General features: G+C 36.8%; 1 protein-coding gene across 2 annotated transcripts in view; it reads right to left on the bottom strand.

Annotated features, from left to right (window-relative positions):
* The window catches only part of AFG1L (AFG1 like ATPase), a 65,619-nt gene extending 48,279 nt beyond the window's left edge, over positions 1-17,340 (bottom strand). The window contains exons 1-5 of one of the 2 annotated variants that reach the window (XM_032216289.1): positions 17,055-17,340; positions 9,944-10,167; positions 2,421-2,472; positions 1,646-1,747; positions 47-177 (exon numbers count right to left, since the gene is read on the bottom strand). In XM_032216289.1, coding sequence (XP_032072180.1) covers positions 47-177; positions 1,646-1,747; positions 2,421-2,472; positions 9,944-10,024 — 366 coding nt within the window. In that variant the 5' untranslated portion in view covers positions 10,025-10,167; positions 17,055-17,340. The other variant, XM_032216288.1, reaches the window with a different exon arrangement.
* Positions 17,341-24,045: the final 6,705 nt, after the last annotated feature.

The following is a 24,045-nucleotide window of genomic DNA, read 5'->3' as shown; positions in this document are numbered from 1 at the left end:
TTTTTCCATTAAGAGAGGAATGTGTATCTCTTATATTCTTTCTTACCTGAAATTCATCAAAACACAAGAGACAAGCTTCCTCACTTATTTCATCGGCTATAGGAGCTATTGGATCATATGATTTAGCCATTAATCCAGCTTTTCGTTTTGGCAGACTCTGTTTAAGGCAATGTATTCCTGAAGTGAACATTTTGCAAGATACTTAGTAAACATGTTGGAAATAGACTCAAAACAAAGATTATATTTACATGTTAATAGAAGTAACTTTTGTCGCAGTAATTCTGTGCTAATTCCGTTCTTTCAATTTTTAGAAAAACAATGACAACTACAAAGCATCTCCAGTGGGCGGCCTTGATTCATGCAGCACCTCAAAGCTTTTTGCCTCTTTGCAATGTATACAGACAATCATAAAGGGGGTCAAGATATTATCCAACAACACATATTATTCAGTTTGGTTTCCTCCTCTCTATAACTATATATTAAAAGCACATAGTCCATAGTCCATGAGATTGCTGTATACTATTGAGAAACAAATGTAAGTTCACGGACTAGAGCAAATATAAAGAAATGAGAACAAGGAAATAAAGGAGAAATAGAGAAAGCTTACAAAAGAGTAGGAAGCTTTAAAGATTAAATGTTAATATAATGGAAAATAGATCTTTGTATATTAAAATAGCTAATTAAATCTTCACCTGTAGTTTCTAAATAAGTGAACAACATATACATTGTACCATCTGTTTCATTTATTATACCATGTATGATGCAAAAAATCTGTATATTTGCAAAGAGGACGTTTACTGGAGAGTTCATTATGGAAAATATTTTTTTTCTGACACTGAGGACAAGTTCAAGTTTTGGTCCATACTAACTTTCCCCTTGTTTAGGTTCACAAATGCTGATACAATATATGTAAATATTCTATGATATCACAATAATTCAGCCAATAATCAGAACGCTGTTCTAATCGTCTGTCTGTGTGTGCGTGTGTGTGTGTGTTTTTGTGTGTTTTTGTGTACACACACACACACACGCACACACACACATATATAGCAGTTGGTGGAAATCAGTCACTCTCTTTCGGTTACCTTTTCCTATCCTGTTCCACATTCAATTTGACATGACATCTTTTTGCTATTCAACTTTTAAATCAGGGTCTTATGGCAACTGAAAGACCAACGGATACATTACAACACAAGTTCACTCTTCACTTGCTGTTGCTGACTATTATAAAAGGGTTAAGTATTTTCACAATATTATTCAATCTCTCTCTATAATTGTCGCAAGACCACAGCTCACCACTTTCCAGCAGATGCTCTGAATTTCTAAATGAAAATAAGTACCAATGAATTAAATGATTGACTGTCCACTGGTACTTACTCACTCAAGGAAAAAGAAGCCTACTAACTCAAATCCTTCAATGTTTTCCCTCAATTAATTCCAAGGGGTGTTGCAAGACAGCTCTATTCTAACTGAAAAATCAGGTTGAAAATTTCCCCATACAGTCTATGTTAATTCCTTTCTTTTCGTCTTTCAACTGGCAGTCTTGTAGAGGGCGCCAGACAAGGAAATAAGAAGAAACAGGGTGACAGATAACACGGAAGATACCTGTAACATACTGTATACTACCAGAAAGATTGAAACTTACTTTTATGCACATCAAGCATGAAGCCATGGAAATGGACTCTCTTTTTTCTTTCTACTAGTAGATGAGAATAAAATATGTCCATCACCATTGTCTTTCCTGTGCCTTCAAATAAAAACACACATACCCAACAGGTTGTTAATTTAAAACACTATGTACTGATTACAGTAATGACTGTTCATTAGCATTGAGCTAATGAAATCATAATCGTGATCTGAACAGTACAAAATCATTATCTTTGAAGCAAGACTTCAACTAACATGGGCAGGATCATTTGTATTATATGAATCTATATCAAAATCAACAAATGCAATTATTGTTCCTATCCGAAATACACCGAGCATTATTCACTAAAAATAAATGAGAATACCTCCGTTCTTTTTTTTTAAATAGATTAGTCATAAATACATCTTTCGGTCAGACCAAGTATTCAACTCAACCAGCATTCCCCTTCCACATAACAAGGGCATCAAAACAAGTGCCCTCCCTGCCATATGCAATCAAGGCTCTGGCAGGGTCCAAGGATCTTGTATCACAAAGCACACATGTTGATCCATTTCATTAGCTGACATTGCTCTGAGCCTTGATTTGCTCTGTAATGTCAAAGCAAACTAAATACAGGTCATTAGTACCTCAGCCCGGGGTGCTTTGTTCTATTTAATCTCACTGCTGTCATTGGAAAAGAAAGTTAGCTTATTAGCTAGCTATAAATCTGGGAAAGTGTGCAAATATGCTAAAAGAAAATTGGCCATGTTTCAGTTAAAATCTTTCAACTTACCAACATCACCATAGATATAAAGGCCTTTTGGAGGTTTACGTCTTGGGAAAAGCTGCAAATTAAGAAAATAATTATATTTTATTCTCCTTGGATAAAAGCAAAATAGGAAAACAACATGATATATTCATCGCAAAGTCACTATAGCTTCCAAACTCAATTCAACTACTGCATTAAAAGAACAAAGCCTGCTCTGCTGCTTAGAAGCTCAAATATTATTTTGGTTGATCAAGCATACAATAAGGGAAATTGGAAAGGACAAAAACCCTAAATATTCTTTTTAATATCTTTTCAAGCCCAGTAGGTTGAGCATTTTGAATAATTCTATAGTGAAAATTATATAGAAATTACATGTAAACAGATCATCTTTTCAGTGGCTTATTTATTACATATATATAGTATCATATTTTGCAGCTCTTGAAGGTTCACAACAATTATAAAATATCACAATGAAAATATCCACAGAAAATGCAATTAAAATTAGGTTATATTAAAATAACACAACACTCACAATTCACGCAAACTTCCAGGGTAACTCCATTTCAAGTAGCTTCTGGAAGCTTATTATTGATGGAACCAATCTTACTTGCATGGGGATACCATTCCAGAGGAACAGGTTCTCATGTAGGAACATTATCTCCACAACACAATCTCCTGCCCACTTCTCAGAAATAGAGCACTACTAGCAGTTGCACTTGAGAAGGACACCTTAGATGGGTTGAATCCAACTGGAGGAGACGCTCCTGAAGGTATTATGCCATCTATCATTTTTAGGTTAAAACCTACACGTTTCAGATGGAGTCCAACCTATATAAAACCTTTATAGGCTGAACTGCATCCGGAAGCCTACTGGCAGCCAGTGCAAGGCCCACAATACTCGCATTGCACAAATACACTATTCAAAACCTAAGTCACCGGAGGTGGGTTCTGGCAGCCGCAACTGCCAGTTCGCTCAGGGATGCACCACACACGTGTGCACGCATTTGATGCACACTGTGCACACATGCGCAGTACAACAAAAATCGCTCTGTGCATGCGCAGAAGCAAAGAAACAAGATGGTGGCGCCATAGGTGCCACCAGGAGAACCTCTTTGGGGGTGTTGGAGGCTTGGGTCACTGCCAGTTCCAGTGACCCAAGTCGCCAAGCTACTACCGGTTCAGCCAAACCAGTCCAAACTGGTAGAACCCACCACTGTATGACACACAGGTCTCTATATCTTGCACAGTTGCAGTTTCGGAGTGGTCATCAAACCCCATGAGGAATGCATTGCAGTATATGCATCATGATGAGAGAATGATTCCCTGTAGCAACTGCTCCAGGTCACAACAGCCAGAGTGGGCAAAAATCTTCTGGGCACAACCTCTACTTGCTTTTACAGAAAACCAGAAGCCCTACCCCCAACGTAACAGATTTGTTCTCTCAAGAATAGTGCTACCTCTTTCAAGAAAGACCATTGAAACTAATAGAAAGTGGTCAACAAAAAACAATTTCAGGTTCTAGGAATCAATTTTAGCCCATTTTTTCTCATCCACTCTGATAGCCCTTAGACAAAACCTTCCTGGTAAAGTATAATTAAATATAATCAGCAAACTGGAAGTATCTCATCCCAAATCTACATGATTCCTCCTAGTATGTAAATATTAAAGAAGGGGTGGTAGCACCTATCAAGCCTCATCTTCTCCTCCCAACAAATACAACCACCTTCTGAAGAAGCAAAACCACTGTAAAACAGTAGCTGCAATTCTTGCAGATACTTCAAAAAGATACCATCATTGATGGTATCAAAGGCTACTGTGAGGTCTGAAAGGACCAGTGGTGCACTGCCCCTATCTAAATTTCAGAAAAGGCTATTGCCTCACTTTATCACCACAGTCCATAGTTGTGTTCAGTCACATTCATTTTATTCTTCCTCCACCAATGCTCTAGGACAGTGATGGCTAACCTTTTTGCCATCGCATGGCAAAAGCGGTGAGGGGGGGGGAGTTGTGCATGCCCACATCCATAATTCTATGCGTTCTCCCCCCCTGCGCATGCGTGTGACCCCTCCTGTGCATGTGCGCAACCCCCCTGCATGCGTGTGCAACCAACTCCCCCCGCCCTCTCCCTACTTTTGGTGCGTGATGGCATGGTGGACCCATTTTTCGCCCTCCCCAGGCTCCCGAGGCTTTCTAGGAGCCTGGAGAGGGTGAAAATGCCACCCCCGGCCTCCCCAGAGACCCTCCAGAGGCTAAAAACAGCCTGTTTTCCAACTTCTGGATTGCACATTGGGCTGTTTTTCGCCCTCCGAAGGCTTCAGGGAGGCAAAAAATGGGTGAAAATCAAGGCTGAAATCAGCTGGAGCTGACATGGCAACGCCTCAGGTGCCCTCAGAAATTGCTCCACCATAGGTTTGCCTCATGGCTCTAGGAATTGCTTGTAATGTCTTATCTCCTGGAACTCCTCAGAAAACCAAAGAGCAACCCGGCATCCGTTTACAGAAATTGCTTGAGGGGCAATTACTTTTAGATTCCAGTCTCTTCCTAATGATAAACAGGTAACTGCTTGATCACTGGGAAACTTTCCCAAGAGTCCTCTGGAAACTCTCATATTCATCACTCATCTTCAGTTCTACAGAAGTCTTAGATAGCAGTTAATTTCATTTGGACCAGGAAGTATTTAAGACACACAACTTGATACAGGTATTGCCCTCCATGTTCAGATAACCCATAACTGCATCACAACAAGGAAACTAGAGACAGATAACAGATAACCCCACCACTGACCTGAATCCCGAAAACTAGAAAAAGAAATGGTCCACATAATTACCAGTTCTGTCCATGTGTTGACCCAATGGTTACTTGGAATAAACCCATGAGGCAATGAACTTAATGGCTATACCCATCTCTGCTACAAGTCACTGGAAGTTGGCCAGCATATATAAATTCAATACATTTATTTTTTTCTGTTCACAACAATGCCCCACAGGTGCTTCTCAATAGGCAATTGGACTTTCCCGGTTTCCTCTTTCATTTCTCATCCAAGAAGCTTCCTCAGTTCAGAGTATAAAAGAAAGAAACATGGTGCTGGACAGCTGGGATTCATCTCCATTTCATCAGGACAAAAAAGCTCTTGGGAATCTGAGATAGGAGAGAATCTCCTATTTCTCTTCTACCTGCTAAGCAGGCAAGCAGACCCTTTTGCTTGTTGATAAAAACAGAATAATTTGTTGGCAAAAAAAAGGGAATGGGCAGGAGGTCAACATGGCTGTAGACTCTGCTGCTGCTGCTTGGAAAGGTCTCATTGTCTTGTGAATATAATATAATATTTTGCAATTCTCTTCTTTCTTTTGGTCCAGTTACTGCTTCATTTATTCTTCATTGTTCTTCTTTTCTCTTTTTGTCTCCTTCTCTGGAAAATTATTTTTTCTTCTTCCTCATCCCAATCTTAGTTCCCCCTTTTTTCTTTTCTGCTACACATGTGACAATTTGTGAAAGCAATTTCTATGTTGAAGAATGGTTTGTATATGCAGAGTAGGTTCATGAATTTTATAATGGAATGCCTTACGTTAAAGGAAATTAAGTTTAGTAAGTTATTATTATTTTGGTCTAGTCTTCTCCTTTTGTGGGGGAGGGGAAATGTCAAGGGTATGAATATGCATTCATCTATGGTGCTTTTCAAGAGTTGAGTCAATTAAATATAAAAATAGAAGCTAATGTCCACAATCAATGAAGAATCCTGAGCTAAAAGGGGGCGGAATATTTCATTCAGGGTCTGAAACATGTTTCAAATCAACAAGAAATTATTCTGAGGGGAAAAAAAGACAAAAGTTTTAGTGTGGTCTTCACAGTCCCTATTTGAATAGGAGTGAAAATCTATGGGAGATCTCAAGGACAAAATGTACATACCGGTAAGATCCAAGAAAATTTCTGAATTAGTAGAGTTCGTAATGAAGAGTGGGGGGAAATGCCAAAAGTAGAACAGAAACATTCTCAGATAAGAGCTGTTTATTTCTACTAAAGGAAGTGTTACAAAGTTCTGATTGAAAAGCTATCCAAACTTTTTTATGTGCTATGTTCATTGTTTTCTTAATCTAAACTGGTAAGTAATTCCACGCAAATAATACATATCTATTCAAATTTCCAGAAAGAAGAAAGTTTAACTATGTAGCATGGAGAGGGTATACCAGCATCTGTTCACCTAAGACTTCACTGAAATATACACTTTAGTCAGGGATGCCTAATATATTCAAAAAGGGTTCATTTTAGTTGTAAATTAAGATGCACAACACAAGAGGATCCTTGGAGTTCTCCAGACTTTTGGATATGATCCTAAGAAACCCCTGAAAAAGTGCTATCAACCCATAATTTTTATGGAACAGAAATAGACAAATATTTAAAACTTAAGGGAGCAATTAGTGCAAATATGCAGATAGTCTTCAACTTACTACAATTGAGCCCAATGTTTCTGTTGCTAAGTGAGACAGTTGTTAAGTGAATTTTGCCCCACTTTATGACCTTTCTTAGCATGTTTTTTTAAGTGAATCACTGCAGTTGTTAAGTTAGTAACATGGTTCTTAAGTGAAACTGGCTTCCCCATTGACTTTGCTTGTCAAAAGGTGGCAAAAGGAGATAACGTGACTCTGGGACACTAGAACAGTCATAAATATGAGTCAGTTGCCAAGCGTCTGAATTTGATCGCGTGACCATGGGGATGCTGCAATGGTCATGTGAAAAACCGTCATAATTCATTTTTTTTCAGTGTCATTGTAACTTTGAACAGTCACTAAATGAACTCTTGTTAAGTTGAAGGCGATATTACTTATGTAAGTAAGAAATTTAAGTTTTATTAAATTTAGCTTGAGTTGGAGTTGAGTTGAGTTAAGCTGGACCACTTCTCTAGCATTATCATCTCTTTCCCCATCTCCAGCATGTCAGAGTTAGGGTAAAAGAATGATTTCAACAAGAAAAAACTTGTGTAGTCATGCTAAAAGGTTTTTGGTTTCCAGAAGGACGTTGGTAAAAAGTATCAGCTGAATCTCTTACCCATGGATAAGGTTGGGAGATTTCTACAGAAAAGTTTGTTGAGGAAGCAAAGCTTTAACGGTTTGTTTCCAGAACTGACTTGGGACCAGGGGAAAGTAAATGGTAAATCTCTCCTTAAAATAAACATGTTTGCTTTTTAAATAATATATACAAATTTGAAACTTCCATTGGATCAAGAAAACTTAAAATACTCAAAAATGTTAGCAGTATAGTATATATAAAATTGTAAGGGGCAAACACGCAGATCCAGATGTGAAATGTTCAAGTTAACTACAGGTAATCCTTGACTTGCAACAGTTCAGTTAGTGACTGTCCAAAGTTACAACGACACTGAAAAGGGAACTTAGGACTGTTACGACCTTTGTAGAAGTCCCATCGTCATGAGATCAAACTTCAGACACTTAGCAACTGTTCCATACTTAATGACCGTTGCGGTGTCCCAAGGTCATGGAATCACCTTTTGCAACCTTCTGACCAGCAAAGTCAATGGGGAAACCAGATTCACTTAACAACTGGGTTGTTAACCTATCAACTGCAGTGATTCACTTAATAAGGCAAGAAAGGCCGTAAAATGGGGCAAAATTCACTTAATAACTGCCTCCGTTAACAACAGAAATTTTGGGCTCAATTGTGGTCATAAGTCTACGACTACCTATATTGTATCCTACCTATAATAGAAGAATCTTTCCAGATTGCTCTCCCTCCCTTGGGTACAAACAGATAAAGTCACATGGAATGGGCAGTGGCACACATTCCTAGGTCTCTTGTAGCTATGCAACGACTGAGGGCTAATTCTCCACTTAATCCATCATGCTTGCCTGCTGCGTATTTCCCAACAAAAATAAGTTAATAGTATACCTTTTCTAAAGTTTATGTCTTCAAAAATAATTCCTACCGTGATATTTTTAAATCATGTTTTTCTAAAAATTAAAACATCAGCATATTCTCCATTATACCACATTCTGATAGGAAGAGGTCTGCTTTTTTTACAGAAGAGCCTAGGGTTCAAACTGCAACCTATCCAAGAACTGCAATTTATCCAGCAACAAATATGAATAAGCCCTCATCTGAGAGAACACTGTTGATTACTGTTTGGCAATGCTAAATAGACCATTTATCTAATAGGCCCCTCTTCACCATCTTTGTGTGCTGATTTCTACCCAATTCGTCTCATCGATTTTGCCTGATATTCTTACTTCTTGCCTCATGTTCATTTCTTTCACATTATCTTATAGGTTAATTTTTAATAAATGGATATTAATTTTGAAGAGGCTTCTGATGTTTTACTCTGTCTAGTCTAGTACTAGGGGACAAAACTTTCAGGTTTTCACCAGAGTCCTGAAAAGAAATGTTAAAAGCAACTAGAATAAGTACAGCAAAGCACAAAAAATTATTTTTTCAGATTACAGTATGACTCTGCCACCTTCTGGCAAAGAACTCTTTGTAGGTTCAGGATACTACCTTCCACACTACACATATTAAAGATGGAACAACCCAAAATTTTCTATAGAATGTGTGTATTCTTGGAGACACAACAATGAACAGTGTTACTCAGGTAATAATAATACATAACTTAAGTATATTTCAAGTTTAGAAGAGTGGAAACTGAGTTTTATTCTACCAAACATTGGTAAATTATTATTAGTAACTCGTTCCAAGTCTATTTTATTTAGGAACTGAAGATACCGTAGGTTGCAGATCAATTTGGAATCGGAGTATTTCCCATGAAAATATCTCAATCAGTAAAATTTGGTAAATTTAATTGCATTGGGGACAGAGGTGGGTTCCTACCAGTTTGCACCTATTCGGTAGAACCGGTTCGTCAAATCTACCGAACCGGTTAGAAGAGGTTCCACCAGTGGACACAGAAAGCAGGCCACACCTACAGAAGAGGTTCCAAAATTTTTTGAAACCCACCACTGGTCCTTGGATATGATTATTCTACACTATCATGCTCATATTTATAAAACTCAGTGCCTCTGTGAAAGGTAAGGAGGACTACTGCGTTTGTGGTGCAATCAGAACATTGCTTGTGTTGAAGTTGTTTTAACGCAAACCAAAGATGCCTTTTAAAAAACAAGTTTACATCATATTCTTATGTATGCCAGTGCTGTGTGTGAGGTAATTTAAGGTGGTTCTGACAAGTGTCGTCGGCATCTTCATATCCGGTCACATGGGCGGCAAGCCACTCCCATCCGGTCACATGGGCAGCAAGCCACTCCCACAAAGAAGGCCACACTCACAGAGTAGGTTCGAACAATTTTTGAAACCCACCACTGATTGGGGAGAATAAAATTATCAATCTTATTTTACCTTGAATGCCATCAAATATTTCTGATGCCAAGCCTTGTTGTTTTGTCTTATCTTCTCAGTCACAGTCTCTTAGGCATGAAGTGTAGTAATTAAATAACATTGTTTTACAGAGCTGTTGCAATCAAACTCAGAAAAATCATGCAAACCAGATACAAAAACTGCTGTAAAAATGCTTAATGGAAGAACTTTACCTTTGAGAATATGTGTTTTGGACTGAGGTTGTAGCCTTTAAGACTTTCATGTAGCTTCTGCAGGCACCGCATGACTTTCATTTGCTGTTCATCATTCCTCAGCTGCTCCACTTTGGTAAGGAATTCATAATGTTCTAAAGGTCCATTGCAAAGCAATAAGGCTTTCGAATTAGCATCTGCTAGTCCACTGCTGGCAGCTTTCTCTGCTACCTGAACTGTATATGCTGTATGACATGAAAGAAACATTTATTTACTGTTTTAAAAAAACACTAAAAGAGTCAGTCTTATTCTTATATAATAAGTTATTGGGCTGAAATGAGAAACTCTGATCTGATTTATTTTTATCCCACCTTTATTATTTTTATAAATAACTCAGGGCAGCAAACATACTTAATACACTTTCCTTCTCCTATTTGCTCCACAACAACAATCCTGTTAGGTGGGTTGGCCTGAGAGAGGCTAACTGGCCTAAAGTCACCCAGCTGGCCTTCCTGCCTAAGGCGAAACTAGAATTCACAGTCTCCTGCTTTCTTGGCCAAGACTTTAATCACTAAGAAAAACTGGCTCTTTTAAAGTCATCAGCTAGTCATTATGATTTCCAGTGTTTTTCAACTTTGGCTGCTTGAATATGGGTGGACTTCAATTCCCAGAATTCCGGGAGTTGAAGTCCACCCATCTTCAAACAGCTAAGACTGAGAAACACTCTCTTAGTCCAATTCATTCCCCATTAACAAATAGTTTGTGAGCCTTCTGCATCATTCAGAAGTACATGACACATAAATAACAACCTTTACTATAAATTTTGCTACTATTCCAAGACTAATTTCTACATATAACTTAAACACACGAAAATACCCATCAACTTCAATAAGTGCAGTATATAATAATACACAGTATTTGCACGGCCAGAAATTTCTGTACAGATTTCTGATGTGTTTTTCATGAGCATCACAAACATGCAAAGCAAAAAGGGTTTTCAACATTTAACACTTACTAAATACGTATTCAATGCACTACATTCAACTACATTCATCAGTCTCACTTTGACATATACAACTACAGATCGATATATACAATATATGAATGTCCTTCATTGGGCCATTGAGATGGATATTTTCTATGACACCACAAGATGGGGATTAACACATAAATACAATATTCTATATGTTATTAGAAAACAAGAGTTGTTACTTTTTCATATAAAAGTAAAGGTTTCCACTGTCCAGTTGTGTCTGACTCTAGGGACCACTACTCATCTCTGTTTCCTAGCCAAGGGTGCCAGCGCTGTCTGAAGATATTGGCCACATGACTATACGCCAAGGCACACGGAATGCTTTCACTGAAATGATACCTATTTATATACTCGCATTTGCATGCTTTTGAAATAATAGGTGAACAGGAGCTGGGACAAGTAACAGGAGCTTACCCCATCATGTGGCACTTGGGTCTTGAACCCAGGTGCTCAGCTTTCCAGCTGACAAGCTCAGTGTCTTTAACCGCTGAGCCATCACACCCCCACTTTTTTACATAAATAACTAAAAACTTTATTAAAGTTTTTAAGTTGTTATTTTTGAGGCCCTCCCTTACTATTACCATCTTTTCTAATGCTAAATAATTAATTATAATGAATAAGATTATCTTGATTTTGAATTAATGTTCCTCCCTATAAATTAATCTAAACCTCAAAAAACAGTTATCTCTCAATAATTCAAGGCTTTTAAAATATTCTACATATTCTCTTCTCACCATTAAACTAAACCAGCTTCTTTTGCCTAGGATATTCTTATTAAAATCAGCTACAAATTGTTCACATCTACTTGACAGTGTGCTCTAACACAATAGGATTTACCTTTAAGAAGACATAGTCAGAGTAACTACTAGAAGCAGACATCAAAGCAATATAGCTGAAATTTCCAGGGTTTATACTTCTTACGCTTCATATTAAATAATATAAAGTTCAGCCAAAGATTTATAATTTCACATAACTTATGCTATTTATACATCATAATTTTAGACTACCTTTGCAGATATGACCTCTCCAAGACAGCTTATAAACTAGAGATTCAAATTGCTGAACTGCTGACCTTTCTTATTGACAACCTCAGCGTCTTAGCCACTGAGCCATCGCGTCCCTGTGGGATCTATACTACTAGTCTATTCCTTTGTGCATAAATGTTTCTGCATAAATGTTATTTTTAACATATACTGTGACTCTGCTTCTCTTCTTATTGCTTATCATTTCTTTTACTTTTTTTATTAAGTTGTACCCTTGAGTATTTCAATCACAAGAATCTTTCCAAATGCTTTTTATATATGTTAAGTCTTGTTTATCTTAATATATCAAGACTTCAGAGTTATTTTCCATATTCGGAGCTTTGGTATATACATAAAAAACTCATGAAGTTTAAAAGCTAATATTCTTACTGATTGTTAATTGAGAGGGTTAATTAGTCAGTTGCCTGCATTATTCTTGTTTTGTCATTGTCTTCTATAGACAGGAAGGACCCTGTCTACAGAGGACCTCCAAAGTTCTTCAGATTCTTTTCTAGATATTCCAAATCTATAGTGCAGCTACTCCTTGCAGGTCAACCCCCCACCCCAACCCCAGTAACAGTAAGAATTATCAGGAAAAGATAACTGCTGGAGGTCTTTCTAAGCTTTGGCATCTGTTCCTCAACATCCATCCTTCTGGTAATAAAACTGCCAAGCTAAGAGCCATTGGTTCCTATACTAGAGAAAATTGTCCTCTCACAAATCAGATGCATTGCAGGTCCAGAAAGGGAATGGCCCAAATATTCATTGAATTGGAAAGCAAGCAGGGAAAAGCCTAGAATTTAAACTGAGAAGTATAGATTAACTATCGCATGAGGACTTTCAGTGTTTATGTTCTGTATGCATGCAAGTTCACTCATCCCCAGTAGAGACTAATCTTGCTAAAACATGCCTGAGCATCTCATCAATAAGTCAATTTCTGAATCAGGAGTTAAAGATCTAGAGAGCTGACATTATTAGCTAACTCTGTGTACAGCATGACCTTAGTTGCTTCATCTATGCTCTTCAAAACTCCATCTTCTTGCCTTATTTTCAATTGGGAGTCTTGACGCTGCCTGCTTCTCCTGCTAGATCTTGAAATAGTTGTTCTTCCAGTGATTAAGTATCACTATCTGAATATCATACTTCTGATGGTCTTTCTCATCTACTGGTTGGTTCTGCTCCTTATAGACAGTTGCTTCCTGTACCACTATTTCTGCTATTTATGTCCCCAAAAAAACTTCACTACTTTATGCTAAAGTGTAGTGATTTTTTATTCTAGTTCCTTCTTTTAAGCAATACTATAGCTTTTATTTCCTACATATGTACACCAAGTATTTTTTCCCAAACTTTTAGAATTGTCTCTACTCTGGTAAGCAGCTAAAAGAGAACAAAGGAGAGGGGAAAGGAATTGATAGAAAAGGAGAGAATAACAAAAGGACAGGCACATGCTGAATAAATCAGATTATGGATTAGAATGACACTACCTTTGACTCTTGCTCTTCTCAGAATAAGAATGCATCTTATAATAATTGCCACTGAGGTATTAAGTTTGGTTGGCTGAGAAATTCTGGGAGTTGAAGTCCTCACATCTTAAACCTGCCAAGGTTGAAAAACACTGTACTAGATATAGACTAATTCTGCAAGTTCCTATATTCTTAAGAATGCATATTCTGAATCAGCTAACCCTGACACAGATACATCTGAAGTATGAAAGATTCTGATATTACGCACCCTAATCTACTTTTTATAAATTCCACATAATTTAACATACATTCCTTATTTTAAAACCTAGAATCTTATGAGTAAACAGGTTGTGTAGGATGGAATTCAGCCTGTCCAAATCTTGGCTATGTTAGGAAAGAAAATGAATCTGTTATCTAAAAGGTTTCCCTGAGTGAAAAGTTAAGTATACTTCTGGCAATTTGTAAATATTCTTTTATGTTCGTGCAAATTAAAATTAGCCAATAGAAAAGCACACATCCAAGTCAGTTAAAGTGCATCAATTTCCTACAGCAGTATCTACTAGCAAGACCAGTGTTAACTACAAGTCAAAAACATACATGCAGGTACCAAAAGTGCTGTTTTCACTCTTTAATCACAGTATGTGCATTGTAACTGAATTATAGCACATAGGATTATTGCTATGCTTGCAAATTTATAACTTCCCACAGGTTTTTAGCATGCATCCTATGCAATAAAACATACTTGAACATATGTATTTATTACGTGCATATAGTCTGACAACTGTTAACCTGGACAGTTCACCAAAATAGCTACAAAGTACATCAATATTTTGTGGAAAAAATGTTAATTGATAAGATAATTTTCCTGTACATCATTTTTGCGATAGTAAAGTAGAGATTGCAGAATCCATCAGTGTAACACTTTTCAGCATTGGGAGCTTTCAATTTGCCAGTAAAAAGATTTATTGATGAGTCTTGAGTGGAGAGGGTGTTTTTTTTTCCTGCATCCCAATCAATTCTGGGCCATACAGAATATACAGGGCGGGGCATAACCTTTTCCTAGGGGGTCACAGCAACACTTGTAATAACAACACAAATAATTCATACACCATTCGAAAGCCCATCAAAAACTGAGTTTATTGACACGATTTAATAGTCAGTATGACCACCATTAGCCCTTCGAACAGCATTCAAACGAGGTGGATAAGAACACAACAAATCTTCAAACAGTTCCGTTCGATTTTCCAGATTTTTCAACACAGTTTCCAAATTCATTCTCAAAGTTTCAACCGAATATCGATTTTGACCTTGCTCCTGAATCATCAGAGCTTCCACTTCATCCTTAATTATGGCCCCAATGTTCTCTGCCGGATTGAGATCTGGCGAATTTCCCGGCCAGACGTCATTGCCCCAAAATTCGACATTGTTTTCCTTTAACAATTGCTGAGTCGCATTTGCACGCATGCAAGGAGCTTTGTCATGAAGAAAGACAGCCTCACCAACCACCAAGACATTGTCTGGATCACTGAGAAATGGAATGACATTCTCCAATAAAATTTTCTCACGGAAATAACTGCCATCCCAGGATTCCCCTTTATCCTTCAAAACCCAATGCAGTTTCTTGGCTGTGAAAATGACGAAAATCCCGATGCAAGTCGGATTGCGAACGATTTGTCGATATCGTTCATGTTTGGCGATGTCGTCGACGTCTTTAGCCCAAATTCGATCGTTCTGGAAATTCGGTTTTCGAATGGCATAAACGAAGAATTCGTCAGATGGCGCCAAATGAAGAAAATCTTCCTCGGTCCATTCAGACAACCAATCGCACAACCAAAGCCGATCTTGAACGTGTGTTTGAGTTTTCAATGGTTTGCAAATGACGTGGAATGGCTTCAAACCTTCTCGTTCTCGATATCGGCCGATTGTCCTTTGATCAACTCGTTTTCCACGAATTTGAAGGATTTCTTGGGCCACTTTTCGGTTTCCTTTTCGTTGTTTGCGACTGCCAGTTGCAATGATGGCTTTGCTTTCTTGGGACAGTTGCAGAGGACGCCCTTCTCCAAATTTTGTGAAACATTCTTGGGCTGTTTTGTTCCAATTATCAGTAACCCAATCCGGATGACGTTTCAATTTGTTTGCAATCCATTTTCGATTGATAAACGTCGCTCCAGCATCGCGAGCCTCTCGAAAGGCAATGCATTTTATTCTGTCAATGATCCTTTGTTCTTCCGAATCGAATTTTCCAGCCATTCTTAAAGCAAATTTAACATTTAATAGCTCATTCAATTCAGTTTTTTATGGGCTTTAAAATGAGGTGTCGCGGAAGTTGTAAACTGCTGTCGATCTTGCTGTGACCCCCTAGGAAAAGGTTATGCCCCGCCCTGTACAGTCTCTTATTCAGCCTTATTGGAGATAAGCCAGTTGATGTTGAACCAAACTTCTCTTTTGCCACTAAGAGCTCCACAACTATAAAGGTTAATGACTATTTTTAAAAAATCCAGAGATCTGCATGTTTTGACATTGATGCTCAGTCCATACCCAGAAGTATTTTTTAATCTACTTGATCACAAAACCAACATTATACAACATATTAAAACATAATAGTTTGCTTGATTCCCCAGCTTATGAGTTAAACTTTGATTCACTGGTGTTAACGTAACTAAAGTTGTACAGGTAGCATCTGGAAGGGCTTTGAAAAATCAACTTGAAGCAGGGTTTTCTCTTTGCTGGGGGCAAAATGAGGATTTGTGCAGAGTTGGAGCAACATCCTATTGGCAAGCTGTATATAGAGACACTTTTCAGAGAATAACCGGTACACAATAATAAATGTTAGTGGGTACCCATTTAAATCTGCTCTCCATTGCTTATGAAAAATAAAATTGAAGAACATCCCTAAAGGGGCATAAGGCCAGATGACATCTGTCCTTAGGCCAGATGTCTCCAATTGTGGCAACTTTGAAGACTTGTGGGCTTCAACTCCCAGAATTCCCGAGCCAGCACAGTTGACAAGCTGCCTGGGGAATTCTGGGGGTTGAAGTCCACAAGTCTTAAGAGTTGCGGCGGTTGGACACCCCTTAGGGCGAATGTTTTAAAATGGAGAGAACGGCCGGACTCTATTCTTAACTTTTCACGGACATTCCAGGACCTTAAAACTCGTTGGGCGTTCCTCTTCGGAACACTTCCCGAAAGGCCGATGCCGGGCGATCAAGTGCAGGAAAGAAAGCCGAGCCGTATTAACTCCCCTTTAACTGGAGATCTTGACAGTCACGACCAGGGCTTGAAACCAGGGGAGCCGTTTCATAACTGACCTTCCAGCTGAGCCCTAATCCTCTCTATAGATCGCGGCCTCACTTTATACGTCCTAAACCTAGACCCAAACGCCACTAACCTTTCCGCGGGCCCCAGCAAGTTAGGACGAGATTGGCGGGTCGAATGGCAGCGTTTATCAGGCGGCGCCCAGTAACCAAGGGCGACACGGGAGCCGCCATCTTGACGTGCTTCCTTTCCTCTCCCCGCCCCTCCCCCGCCCTTTTGGAAAGTAACTTTATTGCAGCAGATACGGCCGCTCCGCCAAAGCCTCCTTTCTCAGCCAGCCTGTTTCCATTCACCTTCACCTTAAACCAGGGGCTCGTTCTTTGCACGGACTACGAGCTCCAGGATGCAGCACGTGACTCCGCTCAAAGAGACTGCAAGGCAACCGGATGCAAAAGGCATGCTGGGAAGTGTTGTATTTCTGCTTGTATTTCAACCCGACCGGCTCAATTCTATGATTTTGGCCGGCTGTCTATGGGTTTGGTTGGTACGAACAAGAACGGCATTGTTTGTATTTAATGTGTCATGTTTATGATCACATATCCGTCTGGCTCCATAAGCGAGCATAGTGATTGAGGGTTTACAATTCTTAATACGTGGATAACTTGGCATGTATTGAATATTACGTGCTGATGTATTATGGTATTAATATACACAATATAATATAATATAATATACACTAATACTGTACTGTACTGTACTGTACTATACTATACTATACTATACTATACTATACTATACTATACTATACTATACTATACTATACTATACTATACTATACTATTAATATAATATACACAATAATACACAAGGACAGTTTTTTCCCCAAATGCCATCACTCTGCTAAACAACTAATCCCCACAACACTGTCAAATTATCTATTAGGACTGTATTACTATTCTTCTTTTCCTTCCTAGTATCTATCTCTGTCCTAATACCTCTCTCTTCCCACTTATGACTATAACCATGTTGCTTGTATCTTTAAAATTTATATTGTTTTATTTGTTTCCTAGTATAATTTGATTGCTTATTAGTAACCTATGACTATCATTAAGTGTTGTATCTTATGATTCTTGATGAATATATTCTATTTTATTTTTCTTTATGTACACTGAGAGTATATGCACCAAAGACAAATTCCTTGTGTGTCCAATCATATGTGGCCAATAAAGAATTCTATTCTATTCTATTCTAATGAGTAATTCCAATATTTTATATGTAATTTACTCTGAGAGAAAAAACAATATTTCTCTTGTGGAACTTCAATATCTAAAAATATCATGCAGCATGTTTATTCAGACTCTTAAGTCTTATCAGTAAACTGGTACACAGTGATTGCATTTAACATTATGCATGCAGGGACCAATCTATGACTGTTTGTCATATTGAAATACCCAGCTAGTGTGTATAATCCTGTGAATGTTGTGCAAAACAAGCCCTATATGTGAAATGTACGGTAAGTCTATATTTTTAAGGCCCTTCAGACATCATTTTGTCAACTGGCCTGGGAATCCCATGATAGAATGGAGCAGTGAGATTGTTACATGATGGTTAATTGGAATGCATTCTCTCGCTGGATTTTTTTCCTTGTCATTTTAAAAATCTTTTTAATTTATTTTGGCTGTGTTTTAATTGGTTTTTATATATTTGGATTGTTTTATATGGCACTCAGAGTCACTATGTGAGATGGACAGCAATTATCATCATTTAGCCATTGTCTATCCACTGCAAGATGAAGGCCTCTTCTGCGTGTTTCCTGAGCTTTCTTTTGCCAATTGGGCCGCAATACTTGCTGATGTCATTAATACACCTTGTTTTAGGTCTCTTTTGTGGATGTTTTTTATCAAGTGGAATCCATTCTATGATTCTCTTGGTTCACCTGCCATCATTTCTTCTTGCTATGTGATCTGTTCACATCCATTTCAATTCTTTTATTCTCTTGTTAATATTCTTTATTTTCATTTGTTTGCTGATCAGCAATATGTACTAAATACAGTAATTAAATAACCATACTAATGCAAAAATGCATGACTCTGTGTATATGTGTGTCTGTAGTTGGTTGTATTTTTATTGTTTTTATTCTAATTATTAGCTGCCCAGAGTCATAGATACTGTAGATAGATAGATAGGTAGGTAGGTAGGTAGGTAGGTAGGTAGGTAGGTATGATAGGAAACTATATAAATGTATATTTTTATATAATAAACTGTTTAGCATTCACAACACACCGTTAAAATACCTAATCAATTAAGCTAAAGTAATGATACTTAATCATGTGGCTTTCACTTCTATATAAATAGAGAAAGTTGTATAACTGGCAGAACAAACTAGATAACAGTCAACTAAAATGAAAAAAGTTTATATTGTGAGTAGTTTTCTTCTCGCCGTAATCACTTCCCTGCCACTCTTGGATAGTATTTCAATATAATCCATCTTTCTTTGATCTTTGAATCACTTGCTGTCTATCCATTGGCAACATTTAGCAGTTTGGAATTTCCTTTTGAGTTCAGACATCTTTTGGAACACTTTTCCTGTTTATACATGACTATTTCCATCTTCAATATCTTTACAGATGTTGTTGCAATACTGCTTCCTGAGTCTTCTGATGTGATGGAATGTAGTAAGGAGGTGAATTCCCAGAAGGAAGGTGATGCATTCCAGAAGAGTAAAAGGCAATTCAGTCTAGATGTTATGTGTAAAAGAAAGAAAATGAAGTCACATACTGTCTCTAATACTTCACACAGTATATGGTAGATGCAGATAATAAAGTGCTCAATTTGGTACGTTTTTGTCTACAGGTATGAAAACAACAAAATAACTCACCTTGGGTCATTTTTTGGTTTGGGGCCGGACATCAAACAACTCTCTGAAATTCTTCCTTAAAGTCCTTGCTAAGATCTTTACCTTCCTTTGCTCTACTTCTTTTCCTTGTTTTTCTCATACTACTTTCCAGTTTCCTGCCCACCCTTCCAATTACCTTTCTTCTGTCTCTTATCTTTGGACAGTCTCTTTTCACATTTATCTTTAGCTACTTCCGTAACTTCATTCCATAGTTCAGGATTTCAATCTGATTTGTCATGTTTTCCTTGAAAATGCTCAACATATTGTAGAAAGTAGTTGGCTTTCTTACTTTTCTTTAGCTTAATAGGAACTTACGCGTGAACAGTTTGTATTCTGTTTTACAGTCAGCAGTTGCCCATATCTTCAATGCTTTAACTAAGCTCCTCCACCTAATTCTAGCATTAATGTTGTCAATTTGATTTCTATGTACTCCTCCGGTGACATCATTTTTTGCTGTTTGAGGATGTTACACTATGAATAAACTATTAGAGGGGAAGAAGTTAATAAATTAGCCTCCTGCTTCAGTTTTGTTTTCTAAGCCATACAATACAACTACATATTGATCCTTAATATTTCTAACTTTGGCATTCAGTCTCCAGTCACAAGCAACACATTTTGCTTGCATGTTCTGTCAATAGTGTATATTATGTAGCATTTCCATTCATTTTGTTAGTTAATAATGACCTTCATATAATACAATGTTTTAAATTAGTGAATAGTGACTGAATTCTATAAGCATGATTTTAAAATTTACTATCTCATTGATTTCAGTAAAAATTAAGTGCACTCTTAAATTTTCAGTAAAACCATAAAACCAAAAAATATTAAGCCTGATTAATTTTGTGAACTCTGTTTCCTATTTTTTTTCTCACACCATTTATTTATCTAGAAATGGGAAAAGTATATAACTGAAGCACATGAATAATCTAAATAAAATTTAGAACAACAGAATTCAGGATTATGTTACAAATCATAAAATGTATGCTATTTATTGTATAAATGTAGACACAGGTACTTCAATGAGACTTGCTTAAAGTCTGATATAAGACTGCACTGTTACCAATTGTATCAAATAACATTTTATAAGGTTTAAAAATAACTTTCTTTTTTGTGTCCTTTTTTGAGCTTTAATGAGTTAACTCAATCTCAGATGTTAAATTCATCAACACCTGGACCCATTTAACAATGAACTGCAGTGTGCAAATCACTATGAATTGCACAGACATTTCAAAAAGACATTGCATATTTGCTAAAAGCAATATTTTTAGATACTCAAACAGAGAATAAACAACTTTGGCGAAAAGTGATTTAAATAACAAATAACTTCTTTCTCTAAACAGCTTAGCTCCTTGAGAACAATGAATAAACAAGCAGACAAGAGTCTTTTTTTCCTCTCTTTGCATTATTAACTCTCATCACGATATGAATGGGTGAAATGTCAGGAATAATTGGAGAAAATCACAGCATAATCTTCGGCAAAAACATCTGATTTATTTAAATTGTCACTACTCATTCTTAATAAATCCTTTCTTTAACCTTTTGATCTGCAATCCAGCAGGCTAAAAACTGAACGTTTGTGTGTGATGCAGATCTCCTGCTTTTCACACAACTGCATATTCTTGCATGCTGAATAGAGTCCGTATCATGAACTCCTTTGCTCAGGTGCTAACCTGACCCTTCTGACATAGCTCCAATCACAGTGCTAGGGAATTCATGAGAAACATGATACAGGCTAAATATAGAAATGAAAGTAAAGAACAGATTGAGAATAGGTATGTCATTTTATGAACGTTTTAACTTTATCTTCTCTCTATCTTTTCTCTGCAAGCACCAGTTTTTAATTGTGCATCTGGGAGAATAATACATATGCATAATCCAGCTCTACCAAGCTTTTCCGCACCAAATGAAATATTGTCAAGAGCACACAATTTAATTTCAAGTGAGAGGGGTCACATTTTTTTTTGATGGCCTGATGACTATGTTCTTCTCATATCCAATGAACCCGAGGGAGACATAGGTATAGATGTTTATATTCTACTACATATTGTAGTTCTGCACATGGAAAGTAAATCCTATATAAATTTGTCAAATTTCATTTTTATTTCCAATCATTCTATATAGCTTATTGGATAGTGTCAGAGAAGTAGCATGTTACATTAGGGAGAATTGACTTAAGAATGCTACAAAATAATATTGTAGATTGTAGTTCATTTGATAAGACACATGAAATATTATTCTGGCATATTTCTATATCCATTGTGACTGTGGAGGGCAAATAGTAAACACTACAGTCAAAAAGATACAAAATTGGCTGAGACACTAATTATCTATAGATATGGCCTCTTATAAAACAGATGTTGAATACAAGATATATTCTTTTCTACCATAAGGGGTCCATCAGCTTCCATTATGTTCTGTAAAGACCCTGTAAATTTGGCCACTTAGGGTGATTCTTAATGGTGTGTGAACCCTTTTGAATTTTCAATATTTCTGCATAAGTGTAACCTAAGAAATCATCTTCACATAAGTCCTAAAACTAGATAAAGAGAACCCAATTAAACAAATGAGTTAAAGCATTATACTTGTTAATTTAATTACTGAGAAAAATACATGGGCTTTTTGATTATAGCAACCAAATTGTGGAATCCCTGCCACAAGGGAATTTCTCATCTTCTGTTTGTTTTAGATGTTAAAGTGATTACGAAGATATTAAAGAGATTGGTTTTATATCATAAATTAATTATGTGGTGTCTGTATGGCTTTTATTGATGGTGACTTTTTAACTTTATAAGCAACCATATTTTATAAAAGCTTTCTTTCAAATTAAACTTATTCAAATGAAATATACTGTATTCTAACTGCATTGTTTATTAATGGCAAAATTCAAGATATATTTTGTGATTTTCTCTCTCAATATATGTGTATAGGGATGTAGATACACACATATTACCAATTTCTTGTGTTTTGGTTGGCAGTAAACTCAAGTATATTTGAACTACAGATTTCAATAGTATAAAACTCATGAAAGTGCCTTTTTAATGTAAGTATTGAAGAACATCTTTATTGTGATTAACGGCCAATACATAATAAAACTTAATAAGCTAAATCACAAATCCTAAATACCAGAGGGAATTTTGAAGAAAATTTAATTACACTTAAAACAATAGAATCACATTGTGAATAAAAGCAGTCACAATAACTGGAGAATTTATTTAGATGTGGAGCTATTAATTCTGAATGTGTGACAGCATAATAATGAGCAATATAATAAGACATAGTATGATTTCAATAGCCCTTTTACCACATGGCAAAACCTTAGCCCAAATGGGATGGTTTTGTATTTCCTTTCTAGGGTAGCTGTAACACATAGTAATCAGCCAACACTTGCAGTACCCCTTTTAAGCCAGAGATAAGAAAGATATATAAATACATCATCCACATAGAGTTGAAATATGCTAATTTGAAGTAGGTAAGCAGGAACAGTCATTCATTACAATTAGAGCATTGATACAATAATTAATCACAGGGCAGTTATATTCCAGCTGAACCCCTATTAACAGGGATTTCATTGGCATAGTATCCTTGGAATTTATATCTAACTTTTATGATAGACTGATCATAACGTTTATAGATAAACAATAAGTTCTCTCTATAGAGAGTTTGCATCTGGACCTAGAAATTAGATCAAAAGGTACATAAAGCAAAGTCCATGGTTTTAAAATGTACTTTTCTGCAGATATTGTTAAATTAGAGCATGATCAAAGCGGGCATGGCCACTTCTAAATCCAATTTGTTCCACAATATATTTTCTGAATTCATCCAATCAGGAACTTAACGGATAGATGCTCGGTATTGCTAATGATGCCGAGGAGGCTGATAGACTGGTAGTTAGATATAAGTTTCTCATTCTCTTTTTTAAAAAATATGGAAACTATCAAGACAGGTCCCATTTAGACATCAGTACTTTCCAGGGAATGAGTCAGGTTTCTTGAATGTTAGTTTTTTCTTGTATTGAGTTAATTTCTTAAGGTGTTTCTTCATGGTGATTCTATCTTGATGTATGTATAAAGGATCATCTCCATGACTAGTAAAGCAAATAGTTAACTCTCTTTGGCCTTCCAACACTCTTGATCAAATTATTGGTGAATACAACTGCTGTTTTTTATAAGTTTACTTTTATATGTTATAGGGAGAGCTGATGATAGAAGCTGAATGTGTCAGTTGTAAGCAATAAAAATATCAGCTTTATGCTCACATTCTAAAATGGTGGTTCTAAGCTGTACCACTTCTTCCAGAGTAAATATAAATGCTTTCTGTTTTTGCTGGGTGAGGCCCAACTCCGATTCATTTCTAGGAATCATATTAGGCTCAAAGCGAATATCTCAAAAGTTGCAATTTGAAGATACTGTGAAAGTGCTTGTTCTCCAAGTTGTATATTAAAAACACCAATTCAG

The sequence above is a fragment of the Thamnophis elegans genome, chromosome 4 (assembly GCF_009769535.1).
Source record: "Thamnophis elegans isolate rThaEle1 chromosome 4, rThaEle1.pri, whole genome shotgun sequence".
Lineage (NCBI taxonomy): Eukaryota > Metazoa > Chordata > Lepidosauria > Squamata > Colubridae > Thamnophis > Thamnophis elegans.
Note: the sequence above shows the minus strand (reverse complement) of the source record. Positions and strands in the feature narration are given on the sequence as shown.